General features: G+C 32.9%; 1 protein-coding gene across 1 annotated transcript in view; it reads left to right on the top strand.

Annotated features, from left to right (window-relative positions):
* LOC129219700 (ras GTPase-activating protein 1-like) overlaps positions 1–13,558 on the top strand; it is an 83,772-nt gene that overhangs the window by 33,351 nt on the left and 36,863 nt on the right. The window contains exons 7-13 of the mRNA XM_054853982.1: positions 1,190–1,334; positions 3,998–4,073; positions 5,708–5,855; positions 5,950–6,047; positions 6,187–6,260; positions 6,346–6,433; positions 9,151–9,386. Coding sequence (XP_054709957.1) covers positions 1,190–1,334; positions 3,998–4,073; positions 5,708–5,855; positions 5,950–6,047; positions 6,187–6,260; positions 6,346–6,433; positions 9,151–9,386 — 865 coding nt within the window. The remainder of the gene's footprint in view (positions 1–1,189; positions 1,335–3,997; positions 4,074–5,707; positions 5,856–5,949; positions 6,048–6,186; positions 6,261–6,345; positions 6,434–9,150; positions 9,387–13,558) is intronic.

Raw genomic sequence — 13,558 nt, 5'->3', positions numbered from 1 at the left:
CCATTACTCTTCAAAATTGGGTCATTCCACGTCAAATCAACACAATTTGGAACAATTTTAGGACAGACCTTCACAGATCTGGATGAAACTTCGTACATGAAGAGATTTAACCTAGTTATGAATGAAAATGCTGAAAAGAAATTTTCTTTCACCTCATTCAAAAGTTATTAGTTATCTATTATTCAAATTTTCATTAAAAAATGCTACACTTTGAAACGGTTAACCCTCATTTTCTCAGAAACTATAAAAGATACAAGCTCAAAATTGGTCTTGTTTTAAAGCTCTTTTAATCTGCTTTAATTTGATGGGCAACTTGATAAAATCAAAAAATATTTATTTTAAAATTTAAATTTCTCAAAGATGGACAATTTTAAAAATCTGAAAAATTTCACAAAATTACTTTGTGTTATTCTCTCACATCTCACCGAGTTTCATAATAGGATCTTAATGGGATCAGTTGATACGGGGAGGACAAGTTTCACATATCTGAGAAAATATGGGTGATTGTGCTGAATAGTTAATTTTTTATCTACAAAAAAAAAAAAAAAAAAAGTTGAAATAATTCAAAGTGTTAGAATATTCTAATTAAATCTGCTTCATATATGTTCACTATTTCATGCAAATTTTTTTCTAGAAATGAAGTTTCTTTTTAGTCTGATTTGTTCCTGAGAAATAACTTATTAATGAGAATATTAATCATCCAAATCTCATTTTATTGGGGGGGAAAAAATAAGAAAATTTTAAAAAAGGAAAGAAAGAAAAAAGCAAAAAAGGGAACTCAAACAGTTAGTTACACCCATTTCACCTCCTTTGCTAACAAAATGCAGGCATGCCGACATGGGGGTGGGGGGGGGGATCATAATGCAGGCTGCACCATTGAAATTGGGGATGGGGGTTATGAGGTAATTTTCTCTTTTTGGGAACTCCTAACTTATGATCTATTTTTGACAATGTAACTAGTAAAACTTATTTAATTTCAGTTAATTGTCTCATTCAATAGTTTTTTGCTAAGAAGTGTGAAATTGTTGAGAATGTGTTTACAAAGAGAAAATTTTGGGTTCTGGTACTATTTTTCCAATTGTGGTCTCAGTCCATTTGAAATGCATTGTAATATAAACATTTGTTGACTTCTGCTGCATGTGATATGTATTTCATAATAACATTTCTCATATTTTATTATTTTTTTCAGTGGGTCCTGGAAGCTTCTTAGTGAGACCTAGCGATAATTCCCCTGGAAACTACTCATTGTTCTTCCACATTAATAACACCATTCAACGATTTAGAATTGAAAAACGAGGAAATCGCTATATTATGGGAGGAAGATGTTTTGACAGGTACTTTACTAATTAGTTGTCCCTGAATGACAAAACATATTGTTCTGCAATTGTTTCAAAACTGTTGCTGTTGCAAGGTTTTAGAAAATAAATTTCTGAGATCTGAAATCACTTCATCTAATTTAATGTCATGGTTTCAAGTTTCTACTAAAGCAGAAAAAGTTGACCAGAAGAAATAGGTCTCTTCTAAGTAGAAGAAATGGAAAAAACTTATTTTACCACATAAGCTGAAATTTTGTATGATAAAAGAAATGTATTTTTGAAGAAAGTTTTAAGTACACATACTAAAATCTACGACAAAATTACCATTTTCTGTAAAATGGTCCAAAACTTGCAGCTAAAGTTCAAGGCTAAGAATTTTGAATAGTAGCACTTTTTCTTTTGTGGTACCAATTTTTTAAAAACATTTTATGCTGATAAAAAAGTGAATCACAAATTTGCTTTCAGACAAATTAAAGAATTATGATACTCCACAACAGCATGCAAAATTTCAATGCATAGCATACAAAAATATTTTAACAAATTTTTAAAATATTACTAGCCTGCGTGCCCGGCGTTGCACGGGCTACTTAAAAAATGAAAGAGATGTCCAATTGATGTTTTTGTATTACTCTGACATCAGTTTCTAAAGCGCTAAGGAGTAAATAAATACGCGTAATGCAAGGTTTGTAAAACACCAGTAGAGCATATTTTTGTCAAAATTCTCTTTAACGTTAATCATAGTTATCAATGATACAAGTTATGAGTATTTTCAATTAGCACAAAAGATGAAAATATATGCATTATCAACTATAATCTCTGGTCACTTTAAACTGAATTAAATCTGATAGACTATATCTGAAATATTTATGTACAATTACGATCATCTTTTTACATAAAATGAGACACACATTTTGATTGATTATGTGAAACTAAAGCACCAAGACTAAATAAATACCAATAAGCATTAATTAAATACCAAGTCATCAGATTCCAAGATAGCTTTAGTTAAAATCCTTAAAAACAATATTTTTGTTCAACTCTGTTTCCATCCAAACAATCCAAAGTTTAAAAAGAAAACAAAGAAAGAAAACAAAGAAATCCAAACAATCTTAATTTAACATGTTCTTTTAACGATACAAACTGTATTTCAAAAATAGAAACAGGAAAGAAAAAGAAAGTTATTGCAATTCGAAAACTCACCCATGTAACGGGAAAAAAGTTCAACAAAATAAACATAATTAGTCGCACATCCTAAATGTATCAAAATATGAGGCCGGTGAATGATAAACTTACACTACAATCAATAAACATAGCTAAAGAAACAACTTTTATATGAGGAAAAGAGTTAAGAACGTTGAATGTAAAAAATAAAAAAAGGACAGACGATAAAATAAAGGCTATATCCGAATAGAGCAACCAATTTTAAACTAATTTGAAATGAAATTCTGGATGGAAACGTTGTTTTAAGATTTGGACAGCAGCCAAAAATATCTCTTTTAAAACAATTATTAGAATTTTATTTGCTCATACGCAAAATGGCAACAGGAAAGGAAAAAAAATTCCTGAATAACGTTATGTTAATTAACGTTTTAATTAATATCTCCGCTAATTAAAGTCGTACAATTACGAGATTGGTTCTATTGTTTTCTTTGGAAAATTTCGAATTGACCGGTATCTCGTTTGACTCTCGATTCGCAGCGGTTCTCGAGGAGATCGATCTTCAGACAGACAGACAGACAGACAGACGCGAACAGATTTTAATATTATAGTGGATACAAGTGTATTGGATTGAAAGTAAATGTGAGAACTCATGCAGGCATTGATTTATTTATTTGTCGGAAATTTCTATTGCCGACACGATTATTCTTTAGTTAATTAGTAACTGCAAAAGGTCCTGAAATCAAAAATGAATTATTTACTTAAAAAATCGAGTTCATAAATACAGTGGACGCCGTATAATTGAACCAATGGTAATTGAATCAACCGCTTATCCAATTTGTCAAAAACAGAACAAATCCAGCTTTATTGAATTTTCCGCTTTATTGAATCAGTCTCTTTATGGAATCAAAACTGTTTAGAACAAACATGATTTAAATAAGCACCGACCACCTTTTATAATCCAACTGTTTTGCAAGGGACATTACGTAGGTGTTGTTGACTGATGCACTGAACGAGACGGATAATAGCAGGGATAGGGTTTGAAACTTGGTGTCGTAGCGCAATATTATTTATCTGATAAAGAAACTCATGGTCGCCATTTTTTGTCGACTGGAACTTGATTTCATGGTAGCCATTTTCAAGCCCATTGTGGACGTCCATTCGTGACTGGCGACTGCTAATCTGAAGCTTTGCATACAAAATTCGTTATGAGACATAGTAAAGTTATTGCTATAGAGAGATACATCAGTATATCAAGTGATTCCCCTTTCCCAAAATGGAAGTTTTTGAAAAAAAGTATTTAACATGCAAAAAATGTTACCTGATTGGATTTATTTTTGTGTGATGTTTATTTCTTAACGAATGTGTGTCTGACAAAAAAAAAGGTTCTTATTTTGTTTCCCTTCTAAACTGTAAATAAAACTTTTATATTTAAAGTTTTAAAACTTTTTAACATAATTTCTTCAAAATTGCTTTATAATATCTCTTAAGTTTATAATAATTGTGTGTTATTTATTTCATAGTTTGGAAGCTGTTATCAGTAGATATAAAGTGGAGCAAATCGTTGAAGGCCATCATCTTGGGGATCCTGTGTTAAAGGTACATAATATGCATCTTTAAATGAAGACTTTTGATGGTTTATTTATTTGTTTATTTTTTGGTGATATAGAGGCATTTTACGTATTGAGTGCATGTGAGATTCAATTATAGCAAATCCTAAAATCAAATCCCAAATTAATGTTTGTTGCTTTATAGCACCAGATTGTCCGTTGATTTACAGAACCTAAAATTTTCATTAAAAATTTGATGTAGACACTCATTACTTCCTTGTATACCTGTTCAGTAACTGGAAAAGATTGCCTCTGGAATATGAAAATGAAAATCTTTTATGACTAAAACTTCCTTGACTGGTTTTAACAAAGCAATAAAAAAGTAATGGGCAGTGTATGTCACCAAAGCTTGCCAAATGGTTAAAATTTTCATCTAATTCTAAAGTTGGATGGAGAAATGATTTGGTAAAAATACCTTTTCTTATACAACTTGAAATAAACACTGATTCAAAAAATGTGTACTGCTTGTACATCATGTATTTAAAGAAAAATTGTCAATAGGTAATACTTTTAAAAATTTAATGTACTGTTTGACCAATGAAAAGCAGGGCCCGATCAAGCCAAACTGGTGCCCAGGTCCTGAGTAGAAGTTGGTGCCCCCCCCCCCCATGAGAAAATCCGCACAATTTTAAAGTCAATTTTTCATACTAGAAACCTAATATACTAAAAACTACATTTTAAAATAACATTATTACATTTAAAAGGAAACCTGGGATTTGAATACTAAATACCTGATAGTCACCAAACTAACCCCCTTTAAAATTGCCTCTTAAGGCGAAAAAGAGTTAGAAAACAATTTAAAACTGCAAAAAAAAAAAAAACTTACTAATTCTGACATCAAGCTTTAAAAAGGATTCTTTCCGGCTTTTAACAGAGGCAAATGTGTCGATCAAATAATTGAAATCTATGTTTGATGCCACAGAATTTTCAATGGTCAATTAGGAAAACGACTGTAAATTATCCTGAGAAACGCAGCTTCTCAAATGATTTTTTATTTCTTTCAAAAATGAAAAGGAACGTTCACTGGAACAGCTGCTGATAGGCAAGGTAAGAAGAAGCTGCAGGGGTGAATCCACATTCGGAAATGTATGTGTAATGTTTAGTGATCTTATCCTTTTAAAACATTCTCCAGGAGAAGGGTTACCTTTTGCAAAAAATTGCAAGTGTGTTAATTCTTCTGGAAAATGTTCATATGTCATCCGAGTAATTATTTTGAAATTCCAGAGCTAAGGGACAACGACTTCTTTATGCGAAATGTTTTTAACTTTATGAAGTTTTGAGCTGATTTTTAAAAAAATTTCAGCCTCCTCTCCGTTACAGTTGAGAAAAAGTAAAATCAGCTTTTTTTTTTAGAAAAAAAAAGTAAGTAAGTAAGTGAATTTAGGCTAGGCTATTTTGGTGCCCCTAAATTTGTGGTGCCCAGGTCCGCGGACCCGCCGGACCGTGCGTTAATCAGGCCCTGATGAAAAGTACTTTTTATTTAAAATTTTAGGGCCAATTATAAGATTATTTAAAAATTGTATTTTAATCTTGACATTACTTGCACTTTTTTTATATTAAATAAAGACCATGATTTTTTTTAATTTTTAATTTTATTCTTAATTCCTGTTAATCCTCATTTAGGCACCTTATGAATCAAAAGAACTCAGCAAAGCTGAAGAAATTCAGCAAAAATCACAGGACATCTATGCCACTTTACGTGAAAGCCGAGAATCTGGCATTGCAAAACGCAACAAGGGAATTCGTATGAAAGGCTATTTGAATAAGAAAAGTAAGCAAGCAAACATTTATCTTGAGAAACATATTTATATTTTCATGATAAATGTGATTTATCAGCTGTTTATTTCATAACTTTTAATTCTCAGGTTGTTTTAACCCAGGTCAAGGGAATAGAAAATGGAAAAACCTTTATTTTGTGCTTAGTGCCAAAGAGCAGCAACTTCTATTTTTTGATAATCCAAGGGTAAAGAGAATTTCTTAATCGTTAATGTATCTTCATGAGGTTTTTTTTTTTTTTTTCCATGTAATTTTTATTTTTGCTTCCATGAATACTTTGATGTAATTGAGTTTCAAAATGCTCAAATGTTCAAATTTCTGTGCAGCGTACAAAACCAAAAGGACTCATTGAACTGAATTATACATATTTATACATGGTTCATGACAGTCTCTTTGAAAGGTAAGGCGAGAAAAAGTGTTTTTGAATTTCCTGTGCTATTCCATTATTTTTCTTTGATTAATATGTATTTTTTCATTGATTTCAGGCCTAATTGTTTCCAATTAGTAGAAAGAGCACTGCCTTGTATAAGCACGGTTTATTACTTGTGTGCCAGTTCCCCTGATTTAACACAAGTAAGTGTTCTTTTAGAAATTAAAATATTTAAAAAGTGGAATGTTCAAGTGTAGTAACATTTTCATTTATTTATTTATTTTTTTTTTGTATATTCTACGGGGAAGAATTTCTGAGACAGTGAAAATCAAAGGTATGTAAGTGCCAAAATTAAAAATTTGGAACTAAACAGTACAAATGGAAGGTGAACCTCTCCTAGCCCTGGTAGGTGCTGCTATACAGCATGATTTAAAAAAACTTTTTAATGAAAGCCTACTTAGGATGTTATCTTTAAACGCGTTTTACTCAAAACTTGAAAATGTCCACTTGCATCCCCTTGCTTCTCATTGTCTCATATGCGGAAATAAATACTATTGTTAGGATTTTTCAACCCAGTAGTATCCCTTGCAACTGTCAAGTGCACGAACTGAGCCACTTTTGATAATTTTTAAGCACATCTACCATATTATTTGAGATAATGGAATGGGAATTTTACCCAAGTAAACATCTCAAAATGTAACAACATGGCTGACAAATATCCAGATAGCCTAATTTAAGGAGTGCATTAAATTTTTGTGCCACCATCTTTTTCTTGTTCAAAATATGTTTTAAGATTTACTATAATATTGTCACTCTGCCATTTAGAATTGAAACATGTATTAAAAAATGGTTATTTTTGTATTATTTACTTATTTGTTTCAAGTTTTTTAAACAAAAACTTTTAACAATAATGATAAAAATTCTCTAAAATTTAAATGGTTTATTTTTGAACTCTGGAGCATTCTTTCTTAGAGAATTTGAAGGTATTTAAAAATAATTTTTAAAAGTATTATTTGATTTTTTTTCTAAACATTTATTGATACCTTGGACTTGCACGTTTTTTTTTGGATTAAAAACAGGCGAGTCCAAGGTTTTGATGAATTCTTAAAAAATCAAATCCAAAAGCAAGCAAAATAACAGATGTCTTCACAACTTAACATTATTTAGAAATAAATTGACCCCAGTTTTTCAAGGTGATTCTGGTGGTCTTTCAATTTGTTTCTTGTGTACTTCTGGTAGGGTCGCCTTTTACTTTTCTTCTATCTCTTTTTATGTTGTTTAAAAAAGGTCAAACAAAAGTTCTCAAAACTGTAAAACCTAAACCATATATTGGAGGGACACAACAAGGACCATTGAATTAATGCAGTTTTAGTTATGAAAATAGGTGACACCAAGTTGTAATGCACTTTTCTTAGTTTTAGACAACCTTGGCAAAACACTTGAACAAAACAATTAGTGAAATCGCGGGTTTGGATTATTTATCTTCCACAGAATAGAAATAGAACTTTGAACTTTTCAAAGAGTTTAAAATGCATGAAAATATTTATTTCACACGAGACTCTCACAACAATGCAAAAACAGTGTGTGACACCGCATTCACATTCAAACTTCTTGTTATCATATAAAAATGGCTATAGGCTTAAAAACAGCAGACATCACTTTCTACAAGCCAGCACTGTACTATATAAAATTTTCGGACTTCCATTTATAGTTCCACATTGCTAATCCATTAAAAAGCAATGTCCATGTTTATCCATGCATTTTGTTGTCAAATCTGAATCAAAATTAATTTTTATGGCAAAAGGGCTCAAAAAAAGAATAAAAACAACAACAATAATAAAAAAACACAACATTATCAAAATTTAGTTTGCTATTTTAGAAAAAAGAAAAAAAAAAAAAAAAAAAAAACTTAGCATTGAACGCTTTTGCATTAATAACAAATATCATATATTTAATTCTAAAGTATGAACTAACAATTTTTTTCCTCACAATAAATAATTGCTTTAATAATTGCAGAACTATTGTTAAATAACTTTTAATACTTTTAATGTCGTTTTAATAACATTGGGTTTTTATGCCGTACATAGCCAATATTGCCGTGCTAAGCGCAAAAGTCGTATCTGCATCTGAGTTCAAAATGAGAAATTGCTGTTTAAAGTTTTGCACCTCCATGTATTTCATTCAGATGCAACTCTTTGAGATTTTTTTCAAAAAAAAAAAAAATCCCATTCACAAATAACCATAAAACATTGTATTTTGGTAAAATATGTGGCAAAGAATCACCTAGTGACCATAACTCAATTTTGATAAAAAGTGCAGATACAGCTTTTGTGCTTAGCATGGCAGAATTCTTTTAATAACATTTAATTTACAAAATGTTATTTAAAAACATTTTTTTTTTTTTTGGCATGTCTCACTTAAAAGCAAATGGGTTGAATTTTATCTTACATAAAATGTGTTAAGATTAAATATTTATAACTGCTGAAGTTTTTTTTTTTTTTTCATTAATTTGATTTGTAATACATGATCTGTTTGCATTTTCTTGGTTATAATGTATTTATTGAGCAAGAGCTATATCGATTTTTGGTGATCACGAAAAAATTCATTTCATAAATTAATTTTGTTGCAAACTTGGTTTTATGTTTTGTGTATTGTGAAAGTGCATTTCATTTTAAAAAATGAATAAAGTGTTGTGTGATAAATTATTTCAAAGATAATTAAACGTAAGCGTTAAATGTCCAGTGAATCATTATGCCCTTAATTCATTGGGAAAAAAAGAATGAAAGTACCTTTATTACAATATAAAAAAGTTGCATGTAGTGTACTAAAATAGAGTACTTGTAAGAGCCAAATTTGTTATTTCTGTGTGCTACAAACATAAACCAATAATAAATAAGTTCTTTTTTCCTTATTTATTTAGGAATGGATACAAGCAATTAAACCATTATGCTCTCCTCAACTTCCACGAGGCAGAGCCCCTAGTCATAATGTAACCGAAGTTCGCAGTTTGCATCTTACATTGCTCGAGGCTCACCGTTTACCTGTCAGACTTGTTCCTCATCCATTCTGCATAATTTCTCTCAACCAAGTGAAAGTGTGTCGAACACAAGTCAAGTGCCCTCCTGATCCTATATGGGAGGAAGATTTCATTCTTGAGTAAGTAATGGCAATTTATCATAGTTTATAATGTCTTTTTTTTCTCTTAAATTAACTTTAAAATTTCACTGGACCAGTAACTATAAAATTTCACTGGTCTGTAGACTTTTTAGTAGTTCACTTTTTTCCTGACTTTAAATAATCTTTACTAATAATAAAGCTAAAAGTCCGTCTAGATCTCTCTCTGTCAGGATCTCTGTGACGCACATAGCGGCTAGACAGTTCGGTTTATTTTCATGAAATTTGGCACAAAATTAGTTTGTAGCATGAGGGTGTGCACCTCGAAGCAATTTTTTGAAAATTCGATTTTGTTCTTTTTTTGTTCCGATTTTAAGAAAATTTTACTGAGCAAATTATCACCACGTGGACGGCTAAATTGCGAAAATATCATAACGTGGAACCGTAACATGGACGAGCAAATGGATATTGTTGGGCTAAATGCCTTTATTTTTGGTTCTTGAAGGATTTCACCAATATTGTTTAAAAGAAAAATCATTTTGTGACTTACCTTTTGCCATTCCGAGAGAAAACCTTGCGCGGGGAATCCCATCCACCTGCCACCAACACTCAAATGTCCGAGTTTGAATCGGAAGTGTTCGGAAAACATGCGGCATGCTAGGATTGGTTGCAGTCATTCGGCAGATGTCGGTAAACTTCCGAAAGAGCACGTGTCAATGACGTGATGAAATCATGTTGAGGTGTTAAGTGCTGAATGCCAAATTAAATAAGAATTGTGCAACCTGCAAGCTGTGTTTTCTTCGGGTTGTGTTGTTTTGGCAATATGCAAATCATGTAACGTCACATTGTTTCGGGAAAGGCCGAATCTGGCTATAAATACGCAGACCGGCAGGAGCTCGATCGCTTCGCTTCGTTTTTTTACTTCTACTCGTCTCCTCGTCTTGTGTTGTCTGTGTCTCGTGAACGTGTTCGTCAAATGTCATCCTAAATTTTTGCTATTGGCCTCTTGGTGAGGTCTGGTCTTTCCTGGAAAAGCACTGATGATGTTTTAAGTTTGGAAGGCGCGTGTTGTGATGACGTCTACCAAAGCAAAGAGTTATAAGTTTCCCTGATGTGGGTCTTTTGTTCTCCTGTGAAAGAAGATCGTGTCCATCCCTGGTATACCTTTTCCCTGATGTGGTGAACTGTTGCTCACGCGGTGTGAATCGACTTGCCTGCAATTCGTGGAAATTGCCATGCTGTCCAACGACCGGTGAGGCGTCACCATGGAACACCAACAGGACTTTTAATCCATGCATGGACTTATTGTAAGATCTCTTTTTCTAATTTTTTTTCGGGGAACAAATCATTGTGTTGTAACCAATTTTCAATATGTGTCAAATAAATGTTTTTCAGTGTAAAGAATGATTCATGTTTTATTTTCTTCGGGCAGACCACTACCTCAAATTTTTAGTTGGAAATGAGTTGCCTAATTTTCAGCTTAGCTGTAGGCCATAAACCTCAAATTATATCCAACAATATAGCAAATTGGCGAGAAATTCATCATCCATTATTTCTAAATATACAGGCGAACCAAATGACCTTTTAATTTTCTACTACGGGCAAAGCCGTGTGAGTACCGCTAGCGAAAACATTAACTAAAAAGACAAAAATATGTAAAATAAAATTAACATGACAAAGGCAGTCTGTTAGCAGTTTTCAAAAGTCTGTAGGAATTTTTTAAGCTTTTCTTGCAAATAAAACCTAAATAGTGCAATTAAAGGTGTAAACTTAATCTTTACTGTTTAAAAAAAACTTATGACTTCCATTTTTTTAAATAAAACAGGAATAAAGCTTCACTGGTCCCATGGAGCTCTAAAATTTAAAATCTGCTGGTCGGATGGTTGGTTTTATGGTCCTTGATCAGTAAACCACTTTTAGTTTCAAACCCTGAAACATGTAAAATTCTGCCTGCTGAAGCATCATTTTTAACATTTAGTTCAGCGAAAAACTAAGAAAGATCTGGCTGTGAGCCTGCTTGGAAATTTTGATCACAAATCGCTTATTTCTGTGTTCATCAGAAATGACTCTACTTTGGGTCCAGCTGCATCTTCTCCTTGGGAACAGAAGTTCCAGTTTGTATTCATCAATAAAAATGACCTTTCAGCTCATGACTCGCTTCCCATTTGAGGTCAAGTTGTTTTGCTGCAATGCCATAGCAGTTGTATCATATGATTTCTGTGAGTGTTTTTAGCGACTGGACTTATAGTTTTTTTAATATCATTGTTTCATAAAGTATTTGCTTTGTCATTGTAAAAATTATTAAAATTTAATGTAAATCGGTTTCAAACCACCCTTTTTAAACTAGTATGTTGTGGCCATTATGAAACTTTTTCTATATATTTCTTATGAATCTAACCCCTCCCCATGCTTGAGGAGAAAGCAATATTCCTAGAAAAAAATAAAATTATGCACACAAAAAATTTGAGGACCGTCCCAATTTCCGAATTATCGCAAAAGCAAAGCAAAGAGCGAAAATTAAAAGTTATTTTAAAAGCCTTGAATTAGTTACAAATTTTAATTGTTAACAAAGATAAGATGGCAACAGTAAAAATTTTAAATCATTGATATAATATTTCCGATCATTTCCATACAATTGAAATAACGAGAAATACGCAGACTACAGTGTATTACAATTTATCTTTCTTATTGTTGCATTAGTAAAGCTATTTTTATTCGCAAAAAAAAAAAAAAAATCAGCACCTCTTGGAGCGATTGGCGCCAAAATTGAATCAACGCTTGTTCACATATAGGTTCACATTTAATCTAAATTTCATCCGGAACGTAACATTACTTTTTGAGACGTAGCATTCGCAATGAAAAAGAAAGAATAATTGCACCATCCCTTTTTCAGTTCTTAACGCCAAAATAAAATCAGTTCTTGTACCCTCTAAGGGCTACTTGTCGATAAATTTTGTTTTATTCTGTTCATTATTTCTTGAGATATACACTGGTAGACAATTGCTAAGGACGGATGGATGGCAATTGCAGCGTTAAGAACCGCAAAATAGAAGGCAAAGAAATGTAGAAAATAGTATGAGTGTGGGATACGGTAAGACGCGTAGTGCGTACGCAAATTTTAGATTCATGCCGATGCTCGTCACGTGATAGCGCTGATAAGGGATATAAAGAGAATTTGGTGCGTGACGACCATTGTTGTTCAAAGGCAAAACTTGACTGGAAAGAATCACTTGACGAACTTGAATTTTTTGGTATGCTTTTCCGAAATGCCTTAGATAATTTTACGGGTGGTCGTGTTGCTGTCAAGTTTGAAGAAGGGCAGAAAATATCAGTTGTTACCAGGGAGTTCGAGGTTAGCCGCAGGGTTGTTTTGAAGGTTTGAAAATCATTTCAAATAAATGGAATGTGTATCAAATGTCACGGGGGAGGTTGTGTACTCGGTGCAACATCAGTACAAATTTGATACATAGTGCTAGCAACAAAAATGAACCAGCACAACACAGCTACTGAGGTAGCAACGCAGTTTCCTGCTGCTACTAGCAAGCAAATATCCCGAAAAACTGTAGCCAGACGTTTGCAAGCAGTAGGACTACACATCCGACAGCTTGATTTGTACACCCCATTGTCTACAAGTCAGCGTTTCGCCCATTTGTAATGAAGTCGTCAGCATCACAATTGGACAGAAGTTGACTGAGCTTGCGTACTATTCTCAGATGACAGCAGGTTCAGTCTGTCGACTAATTGTGGTCAGCAACTGATCTGGCGTGAGGGTAGTACTGAATACAGGACAGAAAACATAAAGAAAAGGACAAATATCCTACTAGTGGTGTCATGGTGTGGACTGGGATCATGATCAATGGCCGTACTTCGCTCACGTGCTGCCAAAAAGACTATGGCTGGCCAGCGATACATTGATGTTGTTCTGCTACCTCATGTTTACATGTTCCGTGGTGCTGTGGGAGATAAATTCGTTTTCATGGATGACAATGCCACTTGTCATCGAACAGCCACTGTTCAGGAGTGTCTAAAGAGCAAGAAAATTCAACCCATTGGATGGCCAGCACATTCTCTAAATCTGATTTCCGTTGAAAATGTTTGGGATGCTTTGGGAGCAGTCTTGCTAGTCGACAACACCCTCCAATAAACACCCTCATTCGTGGCTGATAGAGAAACGGGATAAATTTACCCCAACAGCTGCTGGATATTGTTGTGCA

Source organism: Uloborus diversus, chromosome 4, assembly GCF_026930045.1.
Source record: "Uloborus diversus isolate 005 chromosome 4, Udiv.v.3.1, whole genome shotgun sequence".
NCBI lineage: Eukaryota > Metazoa > Arthropoda > Arachnida > Araneae > Uloboridae > Uloborus > Uloborus diversus.
The sequence above is the reverse complement of the archived record's forward strand: the minus strand, read 5'-3'. Positions and strand labels throughout refer to the sequence as shown.